Genomic DNA, 16,253 nt, shown 5'->3' with positions numbered 1-16,253 from the left:
CAGACATTTAGAAAACTATTTTAAATGTCTTTAATTGCTGAATGCCTCTTTGGCTAATATTTGTAAGATCCTCCTTCTTCTTCTTCTTCTTCTTCTTCTTCTTCTTCTTCTTCTTCTTCTTCTTCTTCTTTAGGCAGAGTCTCACTTTGTCACCAAGGCTGGAGTGCAGTGGTGTGATCTCGGCTCACTGCAACCTCTGCCTCCTGAGTTAAAGCGAATCTCCTGCCTCAGCCTCCCAAGTAGCTGAGACTACAGGCGTGTGCCACCATGACTGGCTAATTTTTTGTATTTTCAGTAGAGATGGGGTTTCACCATGTTGGTCAGGCTGGTCTCGAACTCCTGACCTCGTGATCCACCCGCCTCAGTTTCCCAAAGTCCTGAGATTACAGGCGTGAGCCACCGCACCCAGCCTGGAAGATCATTATTTAGACCTACAACTGATGCATTGTTCCACTGACACAATTGCCCAGGCTGGTCTTGAACTCCTGGGCTCAAGCAGTCTGCCTGCCTTCGCCTCCCTAAGTGCTTGTATTACAGGCTTGAGCCACTGTGCCCAGCCAAAAATAGAAATTTATATTCTCATAAAAACATGTACATGAATGTTTATAGCAGCTTTACTTGTCATAATCAAAAACTGGAAATGACCAAAATGTCTTACAGTGAAACAAACTGTAGTACATCCATAGCATGTAATACTCTACTGTCAGGATTAAAAAGAAACCAACTGTTGGCACAGGCAGCACCGTGGCTGGATCTCAGGGGCATTATGCTGAGTGCAAAAAAGCCTCAAAGGGTCTTATACTGTATGATTCCATTTGTTCAACGTTCTAAAAATGACAGCTGTATAGAGATAGAGAACATATTAGTGGTTGCCGCTAGTTAGAGAAAGTGGGTAAAAGAGAGGTGGGTGTGAATATAAATCGATAGGAGGGAGATCTTTGTGGTATTATAACACTTCTATGTCTTGATTGTAGTGCTCACGGTTACATGAATGCACGTGTGATAAAATGCCGTGTAGAACTACATATAACATTGTGCCAATGTCAGTATCTAGGTTTTAGTTTGATCTTTAGTTACATAAAATGTAACTGTTGGGTGAAATTGGGCAAAAGAATACCCAAAACCTCTCTGAAATATCTTTGCAACTTCCTTTGAATTGACAATTATTTCAAAATAGAAAGTTGGGTTTTTGTTGTGTATATCAACATGAATTGTTGATATACACAACATGAGTATATCACAACATGAGTATATCAACATGAACTGCTGATATTGTTGATATACACAACAAATTGGTGATATACACAACAAATCCCAAATGCATTACGCTAAGTGAAAGAAGCCATATTCAAAAGGCTACATATCTACTGATGCCTTTTATATGACATGCAGGAAAAGATGAAACTGTTGGACAGAGAATATACTGTTGGCTAGCTGGGATTAGGAATTGGGGATTGACCACAAAGGGGCAGCATAAGGGAGTTTTCTGGGGCAATGGAATGGTTGTATATCTTGACAGTGTATTTGTCAAAATATATAGAACTATAAAAGTAAGTTTTGCTTTATATGCATTAAATCAAAAAAAGAAACTCGTGCTCAAATAGAAACACATTTTCTGAGAGCTTACCTTTTGATGACTTTGAGAATTTTCTGGAAATTTTAAAGAAATGTGGTTTTGTTTCCCAACAGGTGATGCTATGGGTGAAGACGACATGCTTCAGGCAGCTGTGACCATGTCTTTAGAAACTGTCAGAAATGATTTGAAAACAGAAGGAAAAAAATAATACCTTTAAAAAATAATGGAGATATTCATACTTTCCAACATTATTCTGTGTAATTACAGCATAGGGTCCACTTTGGTAATGTGTCAAAGAGATGAGGAAATAAGACTTTTAGTGGTTTGCAAACAAAATGATGGGAAAGTGGAGCAATGCGTCAGTTGTAGGACTAAATAATGATCTTCCAAATATTAGCCAAAGAGGCATTCAGCAATTAAAGACATATAAAATAGTTTTCTAAATGTTTCTTTTTCTTTTTTGAGTGTGCAATATCTAACATGTCTAAAATTAGGGCATTTTTCTTGGATCTTTTTGCAGACCAGCTAATTAGCTCTTGCCTCAGGCTTTTTCCATATAGTTTTCTTTTTCTCTCTTGTAGATAATTTGGCTCACATCATCTAATAGTGACTTTCATTTCTTATTAACCAAATTAACCTTTCAGGAAAGTATCTCTAGTCCGTGTTGATAATAGTAATGGTTCTAGAAGGATAAACGGTCCTCCCTTCAACTGTATACTGTGTGCTCCAGTGTTTTCTTGTGTTATTTTCTCTGATCACAACTTTTCTGTGACCTCGTTTTCATTATTTTCCCACAATTCTTTTGAAAGGTGGTAATCTTTTCTGAGGTCTAGCGTTTTAAGTCCTGTGATGGGATCATTATTTCATGACTGGTGCATTCCTAAACTCTGAAATCAGCCCTGCACAAGTACTTGAGAATAAATGAGCGTTTTTTAAAATGTGTGAGCATGTGCTTTCCCAGATGCTTTATGAATATCTTTTCACTTACATCAAAACCTTACAGCTTTGTTGCAACCCCTTCTTCCTGCGCCTTATTTTTTTCTTCTCCAATTGAGGAAACTAGGAGAAGCATAGTATGCAGGCAAGCCTCCTTCTGTTAGAAGACTAAACATACGTACCCACCATGAATGTATAATACATGAAATTTGGCCTTCAATTTTAATAGCAGTTTTATTTTATTTTTTTCTCCTATGACTGAAGCTTTCTGTTCTCTTTACAGTTGAGTCATGGAATATAGGTGTCTACTTCACATCTTTTAGTAGGTATAGCTTGTCAAAGATGGTGATCTGGAACATGAAAATAATTAATGAAAATGTTTAAATTTATACTGTGATTTGGCACTTGCATCATGTTTAGATAGCTTAAGAACTGTAGAAGTCACAGTACTTAGTGGGTCTGTAAATAAGAAAGTCCACAGTTTTGATAAATATTCTCTTTAACTGAGATGTACAGAGAGTTTCTTGCTGGGTCAATAGGATAGTACCATTTTGGTGAAAACCATGTCTCTCTGAATTTGATGTTTTAGTTTCTGTGTTCCCCATCCCTCATTCTCCAGCCCCTTTTGAAGCTCTTTTGAATGTTGAATTGTTCATAAGCTAAAATTCAAGAAATTTCAGCTGACAACTTAGAAAATTAAAGTATGGTATATTGCCCTACTGGTGTGTGGCTGCACACATTTCATCAGGGAAAGTTTTTTGATCTAGGATTTATTGCTAACTGAAAAGAGAAGAAAAAATATCTTTTATTTACGATTATGAAATAGCTTTTTCTTGGATATAACAGATTTTTTAAGTCATTATTTTGTGCCAAAGTTTTCTGAAGTTTCCCTTACACAAAAGGATAGTTTTATTTTAAAATCTAAAGTTTTCTTTTAATAATTAAAAATGTTTCAGAAGAATTATAAAACTTTAAAACTACAAGAGATGTTGGAGTTTAGTACTACTCCCTCAAGATTTAAAAAGCTAAATATTTTAAGACTGAACATTTATGTTAATTATTACAGGTGTGTTAGTCATATTTTCCATGGATATTTGTTCATTACCTTTTTCCATTGAAAAGTTACGTTAAACTTTTCATACACTTGAATTGATGAGCTACCTAATATAAAAATGAGAAAACCAATATGCATTTTAAAATTTTAACTTTAGCGTTTATAAAGTTCATATATACCCTAATTAAAGCACTTAAGAAAATATGGCATGTTTGACTTTCATTTGCTAGTGAGGTTTTTTTGGTTGTTTTTGTTTTTGCTTTTTTTGAGACGGAGTCTCGCTCTGTTGCCCAGGCTGGAGTGCAGTGGCGTGATCTCGGCTCATTACAACTTCCACCTCCTGGGTTCAAGCGATTCTTCTGCCTCAGCCTCCAGAGTAGCTGGGATTACAGGTGCCCGCCACCACACCCAGCTGATTTTTGTATTTTTGGTAGAGACATGGTTTATCATGTTTGGCCAGGCTGGTCTCGAATTCTGGACCTCAGGTGGTCCGTCTACCTTGGCCTCCCAAAATGTTGGGATTACAGGCATGAGCCACCGCGCCTGGCCAGCTGGAGAGTTTTTAAAGCAGAGGTGAGCACACACTGGATGCGTTTGAATGTGTTTGTGTAGTTTGTTGTGAAATTGTTACATTTAGCAGGCAGATCCAGAATCACTAGTGAACTGCCATCTTGGTGGGGTTGGCTTAAATGTAATTCAATGTTTAGATTCTATTTCTTAATTGATTGGCCAGTATGAAAATATGCCAGTGCAAGTAACCATAGTATCACAAAAGTTAAAAGTTATGCAAAGCTATAGTTTATACATCAGGTACTGCCATTTACTGTAAACCACCTGCAAGAAAGTCAGGAACAACTAAATTCACAAGAACTGTCCTGCTAAGAACTGTATTAAAGATTTCCATTCTGTTTTACTAATTGGGAACATCTTAATGTTTAATATTTAAACTATTGGTATCATTTTTCTAATGTATAATTTGTATTACTGGGATCAAGTATGTACAGTGGTGATGCTAGTAGAAGTTTAAATAAGCCTTGGAAATACCACTTTCATATTTTCAGATGTCATGGATTTAATGAGTAATTTATGTTTTTAAAATTCAGAATAGTTAATCTCTGATCTAAAACCATCAATATATGTTTTTTACAGTAATCAACATATAAATATTTCAGTAATATAAACTGTTTGAAAAGGCTGCTGCAGGTAAACTCTATACTAAGATCTTGGCCAAATAATTTACAATTCACAGAATATTTTGTTTAAGGAGGTGCTTTGTTTTTGTCCTTAAAACTTGATTTTTCTTAAGGCTTTATTCATGATGCCAAAGCCAGTGAGGAAAAAAACTCAAAACCAGTTGAGTATCATTATAGACAAAACTACCAGTAGTCCATATTTTTTCATTTAATATTAAGTTGAATAAAATAAATTTTATTCCAGTCAGAGCCTAAATCACATTTTGAATGTCTGAATTTTTGATACTATTTTTGAAATCATGCTAGTGCCGGCTGGGCGTGGTAGCTCACACCTGTAATCCCAGCATTTTGAGAGGCCAAGGCGGGTGGATCACGAGGTCAGGAGTTCAAGACCAGCCTGGCCAAGATGGTGAAACCCCGTCTGTACTAAAAACTACAAAAATTAGCTGGGCGTGGTGGCAGGCACCTGTAATCCCAGCTACTTGGGAGGCTGAGGCAGGAGAATCACTTGAACCTGGGTGGCAGAGGTTGCAGTGAGCCGAGATGGTGCCACTGCACTCCAGCCTGGGCGACAGAGTGAGACTCCATCTCAAAAAAAAAAAAAAAATGCTAGTGCCAAGAGCTACGAAATTCTTAACACCGGCCCATTGGACTTGTACAAATACAAAATAGATTCAATGCATAGTCAAAATATAATTTTAAAATCTTAAGTAGAAAAATCTTGATGTTTTAAATTTTTAGGAGGATTCAATAATTAATATTGATGACCTCCAGGCTGGGCGCAGTGGCTCACGCCTATAATCCCAGCAATTCAGGAGGCTGAGGCGGGCACATCACTTCAGGGCAGGAGTTCAAGATCAGTCTGGGCAACATGGTAAAACTTCGTCTCTACTAAAAATACAAAAATTAGCTGGGCGTGGTGGCACACACCTGTAATCCCAGCTACTCAGGAGGCTAAGAATCGCTTGAACCTGGGAGGCAGAGGTTGCAGAGAGCCGAGGGCTCACCACTGCATTCCAGCCTGGCGCAATAGAGTGAGACTCTGTCTCCGAAAAAAATATATATATGTCTATATATATATGTGTGTGTATATATATATGACTTGCTATTTAAAACTTGATCCCGGCCGGGTGTGGTGGCTCACGCCTGTAATCCCAGCACTTTGGGAGGCTGAAGCAGGTGGATCACCTGAGGTCAGGAGTTCAAGACCAGCCTGACCAACATGGTGAAATCCTGTCTCTACTGAAAATATAAAAATTAGCTGGGTGTGGTGGCGGGCACCTGTAATCCCAGCTACTTGGGAGGCTGAGGCAGGAGAATTGTTTGAACCCAGGAGGAGGAGGTTGCAGTGAGCTGAGATTGTGCCACTGCACTCCAGCCTGGGCAGTGAGTGAAACACTTGTCTTAAAGGTTTTTTTTTTCCTTGGGCTACTATTTTCTCTTTCTTTCTTTCATTTTCTTTCTTCCTTTCTTTCCTTTCCTTTGTTTGTTTGTTTGTTTTTAGTAGAGACGGGGTTTCACCACGTTAGTCAGGCTGGTCTCAAACTCGTCAGGTGATCCACCTGCCTCGCCCTCCCAAAGTGCTGGGATTGCAGGTGCAGGCCACTGCGCCCGGCCTTGAGCTACTGTTTTCAAAGTGAATTGTTGGTTGTATCGAGTCCTTAACAAGTATAGACATATGATATATGTGATCCTAATTAAGAAATACCAGATTGGATCAACTAATCATGTCAGCAATGTAAATAACTTTTTATTCTTCATTTTCAAAATAAAAACTTTCTTTTATTCCTGGTCCCTTTATAACCAGCATCTTTTTGCTTTGAAAAATGAGCTGGCTTTGTAGTTTTTTAAAGTCTTAAACATAAAAAAATGTATTTTGTTCTAATTTGCTTTCATGAATGAAGATCACTGACATGGGTGGTAAATTCTAGAATTTTGATTTTGTTTTTTAATTTGAAGAAAACCTTTGCTATTTTTATTTTTTCCAAATGGTCTGACATTTTAAGAATGAATGCTAATAACTTCTAAATTTATCGTCATTGGCATGTTTAATAGCATATCAAAAAACATTTTAAGCCGGTGGATGCATAGACAAAGCAATGAGAAACTAGTGAAATACACACGGATGTTCCTGAGGCACTTAGGAAGCTCTCAGTTGTCTCTTACATAGTTCAAGGAATGTTTTCTGAATTTTTTTAATGCTTTTTTTTTTTTTTTGAAAGACGAAAACATACATTTTAAATGTGATTATCTAATTTTTACAACACTGGGCTATTAGGAATAACTTTTTAAAAATTACTGTTCTGTATAAATAAAATATTTGAAATTCAAGTGCAGAAAATACCTGAAACAAAAAGCATTGTTTGGCCATGATACAAGTGCACTGTGGCAGTGCCCCTTGCTCAGGACCCAGCCCTGCAGCCCTTCTGTGTGTGCTCCCTCGTAAGTTCATTTGCTGTTATTACACACACAGGCCTTCCTGTCTGGTCCTTAGAAAAGCCGGGCTTCCAAAGCACTGTTGAACACTGAGGATTCTGTTGTTAGTGTGGATGTTCAATGAGTTGTATTTTAAATATCAAAGATTATTAAATAAAGATAATGTTTGCTTTTCTATTTCCTTTTGAATTTGTGTTTATTGTTAATTCATAGCTATTCAAAGTATGATTAGAGCTGGGCTTTGTGGCTTGCATCTGTAATTCCAGCTACCCAGGAGGCAGAAGCAGGAGGATTGCTTGAGCCCAGGAGTTTGAGGCTGCAGTGAGCTATGATCTTGCCACTGAATTCTAGCCTGGGCGACAAAGCAGGAAAAAAGTGTGGATGGAGGACCAGCAACATCTGTATCACCTGTGAGTTTTTCAGAAATGCAGAGTTTCAGGCCACACTCAGACCTACTGAATCAGAACTTGCACTTTTTGCAAGATCCCCAGGACACTGAAGTGTAGAGTGAAGCTTGAGAAGCACGGTTTTATGGATTGTTCTTAACCAGCTGTGGTGGTGAATATGAATAACGCAGGCCAGCACAGTCCATTGATATTCTATTCCAGCTTACTGCCTGCCAAAAGGTCCATTATTACTGGATCCCGAGTCTTTTCCAAGAGAAGCTAAGAATTCCAAATTTTTATTTGAAATATATTTTTTAAATGGTTGGGCGCCAGTGGCTCACGCCTTTAATCCCAGCACTTTGAGAGGCCGAGGTGGAAGGATCACTTGAGCCCAGGAGTTCGAGACCAGCCTGGGCAACATAAAGAGACCCCATCTCTATTTAAAAAAATTAGAGACAGAATGCTGCCTTAAAAAAATCATAAATGTTTGCTCAATTGATTTTTAACCCTGAGGGCCAAACAAAGCACATTAGTAGCAATTTTTAAGAGTGCTGCTTTTCCTCATTTTATCTAACTCTGGACACCAGAATCCAAATGTAATGATTGGACTCCACCTAGACTGATTAAGGAATATATTGTCTTCACGTTAAGGGTTGTTTATTCATTTTAGCTTTAATTAGGATTGGGCACAAATTTTGAAACATAATAATGTTACAGGACAGGGATCCCGATCCAGACCCCAAGAGGGTTCTTGGATCTTGCGCAAGAATGAATTAAGGGCAAGTCCATAAATTGAAAGAATTGAAAGCCAGTTCATTAAGAAAGTAGAGGAATAAAAGAATGACTACCCCATAGGCAGAGCAGCCCTGAGGACTGCTGGTTGCCCACCACCCCCCCTCCTTTTTTTTTTTTTTTTTTGAGACAGAATCTCGCTGTGTTGCCAGGCTGGAGTGCATTGGCATGATCTCAGCTCACTGCAACCTCTGCCTCCCGGGTTCAAGCAATTCTTCTGCCTCAGCCTCCTGAGTAGCTGGGACTACAGGTGTGTGCCACCACGCCCAGCTAATTTTTGTATTTTTAGTAGAGACAGGGTTTCACCATGTTGGCCAGGAAGGTCTCCATCTCTTTACCTTGTGATGCACCTGCCTTGGCCTCCCAAAGTGCTGGGATGAGCCACCTCGCCTGGCTGGTTATTTCTTGATGATATGCTAAACAAGGGGTGGATTATTCATGCCTCCCCTTTTTAGACCGTTTAGGGTAACTTCCCAGCATTGCCATGGCATTTGTCAGCTGTCATGGTGCTAAATGGGAGTGTAGCAGTGAGGACCACCAGAGGTCATTTCATCGCCATCTTGGCTTTTTCAGCCGGCTTCTTTACTGCAACCTGTTTTACCAGCAAGTTTTTTATGACCTGTATCTTGTGCAGACCTTCTGTTTCCTCCTGTGACTTAGAATGCCTTAACCCTCTGGGAATGCAGCCCAGTAGGTCTCAGGCTTATTTTACCCAGCCCTTATTCAAGATGGAGTTGCTCTGGTTCAAACGCCTCTCATATTTCCCTACTCCCTTTTATAAGACAACCCTTAATCCTAAGGGTTGCAGAGGGATGAAGATCCATCTTCTGTAACTTCTTCAGGCTGAATAGGGGTGATGATATTCCTGCCTATGAGAGTCTCTTGTATTAGGGTAGAGAGGAGTTCACTCAGTCAGTATGGCTCTCTATCCTTCCTCCCTTCCCCAGCCCCTGACAACTACCATTCTACTTTGTCTCTATAATTCTAAGTATCTCATATAAGTGGAATCATTCGGTATTTGTAGGGTTTTTTTGTGACTAGTGTATTTCACTTAGCATGTCAAGGTTCATCCATGTTGTAGCATATGTCCGAATTTTCTTCTTTTTAAAAGCTGAATAATATTCCGTTGTATGATATATGCACATTTTGCTTATTCATTTATCCATAAAAGAAAACCAATAGCTTTTTTACATACCAGCAGTAACCTGGTTAAAAAAAATAAGATGGAAAAATACCAAGCCCAAAAATGTCAAATTGTTGAACACCAGAGAGGTACTATAATTCAAGCTGAGCAGAAAGGAATGGCCCTTGTCTCAGCCCTGAGCCACATGTCACTACATGGGCCCCAAGCAGCTCTTCTTGTGCTCAGAGTCCTGCTAAGTCTTGTTCTTCACCCCTCTAAAGTGGCTCAAACTAGCGCAGGAGGCCAGGAGGGAGCAGATTCTATGCCACCTCCATTGCTTCTGTGCCTTCTCCAGATCCATTTTTTCCAAAAGCTGTGTTTGAATTCTGCACAGGGGCATCTGTCTCCAACACTGAAACCCCTTTTACCAGACCCAGAGAAGACTGCCTTTTTTTTTTTTTTTTTTAGACGGGGCCTCGTTCTGTCGCCTAAGCTGGAGGGCAGTGGCACCATCTCGGCTCACGGCAACCTCTGCCTCCTGGGCTCAAGCAATTCTCCTGCCTCAGCCACCCGAATAGCTGGGATTACAGGTGCAGGCCACCACCTCCAGCTAATTTTGTATTTTTAGAGATGGGGTTTTGCCATGTTGCCCAGACTGGTTTAGAACTTCTGAGCTCAGGTGATCCACCCGCATTGGCCTCCCAAAGTGCTGGGATTACAGGCATGAGCCACCTAACCCGGCCAGATTTAACTGCTTTGAACCACCATCTCACACATCTTCCAGGGGCTTCTAGTTAAATATTAATAGTGTATAATTCCATTTATGTAAGATCCTTGGAATAGTCAAACTCATAGAGACAAAAAGTAGAATGGTGGTTGCCAGGGGGATGGTAGAGGGGAAAACTGGGAGTCATTTAACGAGTATGGAGTTTCAGTTTGGGAAGATGAAAAACGTTCTGGAGATGGACAGTTGTGATGGCTGCACAACAATGTGAATGTACTTAATGTCAGTGAACCGTATAACCATTTAACAATTGAAAATGGTTATAAAGGTCAATTTTGTGTTAAGCATATCTTATCACATAAAAAATACAGAGGATTGATCACTATATTTGCTCCCTTCCAAAATCCCACCTAGGTTAAAGAAAAATATATAAACCCACAAGAACACAGGGACCAGGAGAGGAGATGCATTCATTGGATTAGGTTTGGTTGTTAAAAAAAAAAAAAAAAAAAAAAAAAAACTCCCGGGCGCGATGGCTCATACCTTGTAATCCCAGTACTTTGGGAGGCTGAGGCAGGTGGATCACAAGGTCAGGAGTTCGAGACCAGCCTGACGAACATGGTAAAACCTCATCTCTACTAAGACTATAAAAACCAGCCAGGTGTGGTGGCATATGCCTGTAATCCAAGCTACTGAAGTGGCTGAGACAGGAGAATCACTTGAACCAGGGAGGCAGAGGTTGCAGTGAGCTGAGATCGTGCCACTGCACTCCAGACAAGATGACAGAGCAAGACTCCGTCTCAAACAGAAACAAAAACTAATATAACAGTGACTTTACATGCTATGGGTTTTTTTTCTCCTCTCATCTTCAAGAAATGTGGAGACTGCCAGTCCAGGGATGATACAGCATCACAGTGTCAGGAATCTGCTCTTTCTGTATAATTGTTACAGGAAAGGGGTCCCGATCCAGACCCCAAGAGAGGGTTCTTGAATTCAGGCCAAGTCCACAGTGCAAAGTAAAAGCAAGTTTATTACGAAAGTAAAGGAATAAAAATTCCCTACTCCATAGACAGAGTCACCCAGAGGGCTGCTGGTTGCCCATTTTTATGGTTATTTCTTGATGATATATTAAACAAGGGGTGGATTATTTATGCTTCCCCTTTTTAGACCATATAGGGTAACTTCCTGATATTGCCGTGGCATTTGCAAACTGTCATGGTGCTGGTGGGAGCGTAGCAGTGAGGAGGACCAGAAGTCACTCTTGTGTGGCCTTTTTGGTTTGGTGGGTTTTGGCCAGCTCCTTGACTGCAACCTGTTTCACTGGCAAGGACTTTATGACCTGTATTTTATGTTGACCTTGTATCTCATCCTGTGACTTAGAATGCCTTAACCATCTGGGAATACAGCCCAGTAGGTTTCAGCCTCATTTTACCCAGCTCCTATTCAAGATGGAGTTGCGGCCCGCGCGCGGTGGTTCATGCCTGTAATCCCAGAACTTTGGGAGGTTGAGGTGGGTGGATCACGAGGTCAAAAGTTCAAGACCAGCCTGGCCAACATGGCAAAACCCCGTCTCTACTAAAAATACAAAAATTAGCCGGGCGTGGTTGGCGTGCGCCTGTTATGCCAGCTACTTGGGAGGCTGATGCAGGAGAATCCCTTGAACCTGGGAGGCGGTGGAGGTTGCAGTGAGCAGAGATCACACCATGCACTCCAGCCTGGACGACAGAGCAAGACTCCGTCTTGGGGGGGAAAAAAAGAAAAGATGGCGTTGCTCTGGTTTACATGCCTCTGACATAATGGCTTTATGTACATGGCTTCCATGGTTAAGGTCAGCTCGTGGATCTGATATGGCTGTGTTGGTGATCATGCCCAGCAATCAGAAAGAGAAAGGAGGCTGGGTTTGGTGGCTCATATCTGTCATCCCAGCACTTCGGGAGGCCAAGGCAAGAGGATCACATGAGCCCATGAGTTTGAGACCAGCTTGAGCAACATAGGGAGACCTCATCTCTACAAGATATAAAAATAAATCAGTCGGACATGGCGTGTACCTGTGGTCCCAGATATTCAGGAGGTTGAGGTGAGAGGATACCTGGAGCCTGGAGGTTTGAGGCTGTAGTGAGCTATAATCATGCCACTGCACTCCAGCCTGAGCAAGAGAGTGAGACCCCATCTCAAACAATTAAAAAAAAATAAAGGAGGGCAGAAGAAGGCTATGTACCTTTTCTTTCGGTTACCTTCTCAAAGTTGTGCATACCCCTTCCATTTACATTACATTGGCCAGAGCTTAACATGACAACTACTAGCTACAAGGTGGTTTTTATTCTGGGTTGCCATGCATCTTAGCTTGAGTACCCTACGGGCAGATCCTGAGATGAGGATTTCTGTGAAAATGATTATTTACTTATTTAATTAATTTATTTTGAGATGGAGTCTCACTCTGTCACCCAGGCTGGAGATCAGTGGCGTGATCTCGGCTCACTGCAACCTCTGCCTCCTAGGTTCAAGCAATTCTCCTGCCTCAGTCTCCCAAATAGCTGGGACTACAGGCATGTGCCACCATGCTCGGCTATTTTTTTTTGTATTTTTAGTAGAGACGGGGTTTCACTATGTTGGCCAGGCTGATCTCAAACTCCTGACCTCAGGTGATCTGCCCGCCTTGGCCTTCCAAAGTGCTGGGATTACAGGCGTGAAACACTGCGCCTGGCTGAAAATGATTTTTTAAAAGTGTTCCAGGAAGAAATGGAAAGGGCATAGGGGAGTAAGAAAGTGGAAAATGGAAAGGAAGGAAGCAAGCAAGGGGATCCTATCAAGCAAAGCCTCAGTCCTGCGGACAGTTCAGAGGCAGGATATTCACATCTTAGAGTTGTCCAAAACAGGACAGGCAAGCTGCAGAATTTTCAACTCCGGCTGAATAAGGTTGCGTTTCAGCTCTCTGGGCACCTGGAAAGTATGGGCTCCAGTAGCCTGGAGGCAAGTCAATTGCAGGGACGCCTGCTTTGGCTGCTCACCCACCCCCTTTTCTATGTCTCTACCTTTCTCTTTAAACTTACCCCCTTCACTATGGGCAAACTTCTGCCCTCCATTCCCCCTTCTTCTCCCTTAGCCCCCACATTTTTTCGCTCTTGTTGCCCAGGCTGGAGTGCAATGGCGCAATCTCCGGCTCACCGCAACCTCCACCTCCTGGGTTCAAGCGATTCTCCTGCCTCAGCCTCCCGAGCAGCTGGGATTACAGGCATGCACCACCATACCCAGCTAATTTTGTATTTTTAGTAGAGACGGGGTTTCTGCATGTTGGTCAGGCTGGTCTCAAACTCCCAACCTCAGGTGATCCGCCCGCCTTGGCCTCCCAAAGTGCTGGGATTACAGGCGTGAAACACTGCGCCCAGCGAGAGATGCTAACATTTTTTTGTTTTTTGGAAGATGACAAGTTGATGCAGGAATGAGCAGAACCAGGAAGCTGGATACTCAGTGTTTAAGAGTTCCTAGCAACATGCAGGAAAGGAAAGTAACAAGTATCCCGGGAGGTGGGGTTAGATGTAGACTGAAATCAGGAGGTGTGGTTAAAACTCTTTGAAAGAGGTTGGGTGTGGTGGCTCACATAATTCCAGCACTTTGGGAGGCCAAGGCAGGTGATGACGAGGTCAGGAGCTCGAGACCAGCCTGACCAACATGTGAAACCCCATCTCTACTAAAAATACAAAAATCAGCCAGGCATGGTGGCGCATTATTCCTGATACCACACCTGATCCCCATGACTGTCTCTCTCTAATCCACCTGGCATTCACTCCATTTCCCCATATTTCCTTCTTTCCTGTTCCTCACCCTGATCACACTTGGTTTATTGATGGTAGGCCTAATTGCCATTCACCAGCAAAGGCAGGCTATGCTATAGTAGTATCTTTCACATCTATCCTTGAGGCTACTGCTCTGCCCCCCTCCACTACCTCTCAGCAAGCCGAACTCATTGCCTTAACTCAAGCCCTCACTCTTGCAAAAGGACTACGTGTCAATATTTAAACTGACTCTAAATATGCCTTCCATATCCTGCACCACAATGCTGTTATATGGGCAGAAAGAGGTTTCCTCACTACGCAAGGGTTCTCCATCATTAATGCCTCTTTAATAAAAACTCTTCTCAAGGCTGCTTTACTTCCAAAGGAAGCTGGAGTCGTTCACTACAGGGGCCATCAAAAGGTGTCAGATCCCATTGCTCTGGGCAACGCTTATGCTGATAAGGTAGCTAAAGAAGCAGCTAGCATTCCAACTTCTATCCCTCACGGCAGTTTTTCTGCTTCTCATCAGTCACTCCCACCTACTCACAGACTGAAACTTCCACCTATCAATCTCTTCCCACATAACGCAAATGGTTCTTAGACCAAGGAAAATATCTCCTTCCAACCTCACAGGCCCATTCTATTCTGTTGTCATTTCATAACCTCTTCCATGTAGGTTAAAAGCTGCTAGTCCGTCTCTTAGAACCTCTCATTTCCTTTTCATCGTGGAAAGCTATCCTCAAGGAAATCACTTATCAGTGTTCCATCTGCTATTCTACTACTCCTCAGGGATTATTCAGGCCCCCTGCCTTCCCTACACATCAAGCTCGGGGATTTGCCCCGGCCCAGGACTGGCAAATTGACTTTACTCACATGCCCCGAGCCAGGAAACTAAAATACCTCTTGGTCTGGGTAGACACTTTCACTGGATGGATAGAGGCCTTTCCCACAGGGTCTGAGAAGGCCACCGTGGTCATTTCTTCCCTTCTGTCAGACATAATTCCTCGGTTTGGCCTCCCCACCTCTATACAGTCCAATAACGGACCAGCCTTTACTAGTCAAATCGCCCAAGCAGTTTCTCAGGCTCTTGGTATTCAGTGGAAACTTCATACGCCTTACTGTCCTCAATCATCAGGAAAGGTAGAACAGACTAATGGTCTTTTAAAGACACACCTCACCAAGCTCAGCCTCCAACTTAAAAAGGACTGGACAGTATTTTTACCTCTTGCCTTTCTCAGAATTAGAGCCTGTCCTCAAGATGCTACGGGGTACAGTCCATTTGAACTTTTAAATGGATGCAGTTTCTGGCTTGGCCCCAACCTTGTCCCAGACACCAGTCCTCTAGGTGACAATCTTCTAGTCCTCCAGCAGGCTAGACAGGAAATTCGCCAGGCTGCTAATCTTCTCTTGCCTACTCCAGATTCCCAGCCATATGAAGACACTCTAGCTGGATGATCAGTTCTTGTTAAAAACCTGATCCCTCAAACTCTACAACCTCGATGGACCAGACCCTACTTAGTCATCTATAGTACCCCGACTGCCATCCGCCTGCAGGATCCTCCCCAATGGGTTCACCATTCCAGAATAAAGCTGTATTTGTCGGACAGCCAGCCTAATCCCTCCTCCTCCTCCTGGAAGTCGCAAACACTCTCCCCTACTTCTGTTAAACTCACTCGCATTTCTGAAGAACAGTAATAACCCTCATGAGCCTAATACATCTCTTCATTCTATTAGGTCTGTTCGTCCTTACCCTACTTTTTGCAACAGGGCTTTACACAGTCACCCTCACTATTTGGACTGTGCCCCAAAAGCTTGTCATCCCTACTATCTTCTGTCTAGTCATATTCCTATTCACCGTTCTCAATTACTCATAAATGCCCTGCTTTTGTTTACACTGCCCGTTTACAGTTTCTCTAAGCCATCACAGCTGATATCTCCTGGTGCTATCCCCAAACCGCCACTCTTAACTCCCTCTTAGAGTGGATAGATGATCTTTGCTGGCAGGGCACCCTCCAATACTTCCACCCTGATGAAGTTCTATTCTTTGCTTTTACACTCACTCTTATTCTCATTCCCATCCTTATGCCACCCTCTACCTCTCCCCAGCTATCTCCACCATACTATCAATCTTATTCACTCTCTCCTAGCCGTTTCTAATTCCTCCTTAGTGAACAATTGCTGGCTTTGCATTTCCCTTTCTTCTTGTGCCTACACAGCTGTCCCCACCTTACATACAGACTGGTCAACATCTCCTGTCTCC

General features: G+C 42.0%; 1 protein-coding gene and 1 long non-coding RNA gene across 4 annotated transcripts in view; one reads left to right on the top strand and one right to left on the bottom strand.

Annotated features, from left to right (window-relative positions):
* ATXN3 (ataxin 3) overlaps window positions 1–7,372 on the top strand; it is a 49,397-nt gene extending 42,025 nt beyond the window's left edge. For all 3 annotated transcript variants that reach the window (XM_007987623.3, XM_007987624.3, XM_007987621.3), the window contains one exon: window positions 1,690–7,372. In XM_007987623.3, the coding sequence (XP_007985814.1) occupies window positions 1,690–1,784 (95 nt within the window). In that variant the 3' untranslated portion in view covers window positions 1,785–7,372. The remainder of the gene's footprint in view (window positions 1–1,689) is intronic.
* Window positions 1–16,253, bottom strand: part of LOC119619074 (uncharacterized) — a 47,866-nt gene that overhangs the window by 27,991 nt on the left and 3,622 nt on the right. Inside the window, exon 2 of the long non-coding RNA XR_012091035.1 lies at window positions 1,628–1,746. This is a non-coding gene — a long non-coding RNA (uncharacterized lncRNA). The remainder of the gene's footprint in view (window positions 1–1,627; window positions 1,747–16,253) is intronic.

Source organism: Chlorocebus sabaeus, chromosome 24 (genome assembly GCF_047675955.1).
Source record: "Chlorocebus sabaeus isolate Y175 chromosome 24, mChlSab1.0.hap1, whole genome shotgun sequence".
NCBI classification, from domain to species: Eukaryota; Metazoa; Chordata; class Mammalia; order Primates; family Cercopithecidae; genus Chlorocebus; species Chlorocebus sabaeus.
The sequence above is the reverse complement of the archived record's forward strand: the minus strand, read 5'-3'. Positions and strand labels throughout refer to the sequence as shown.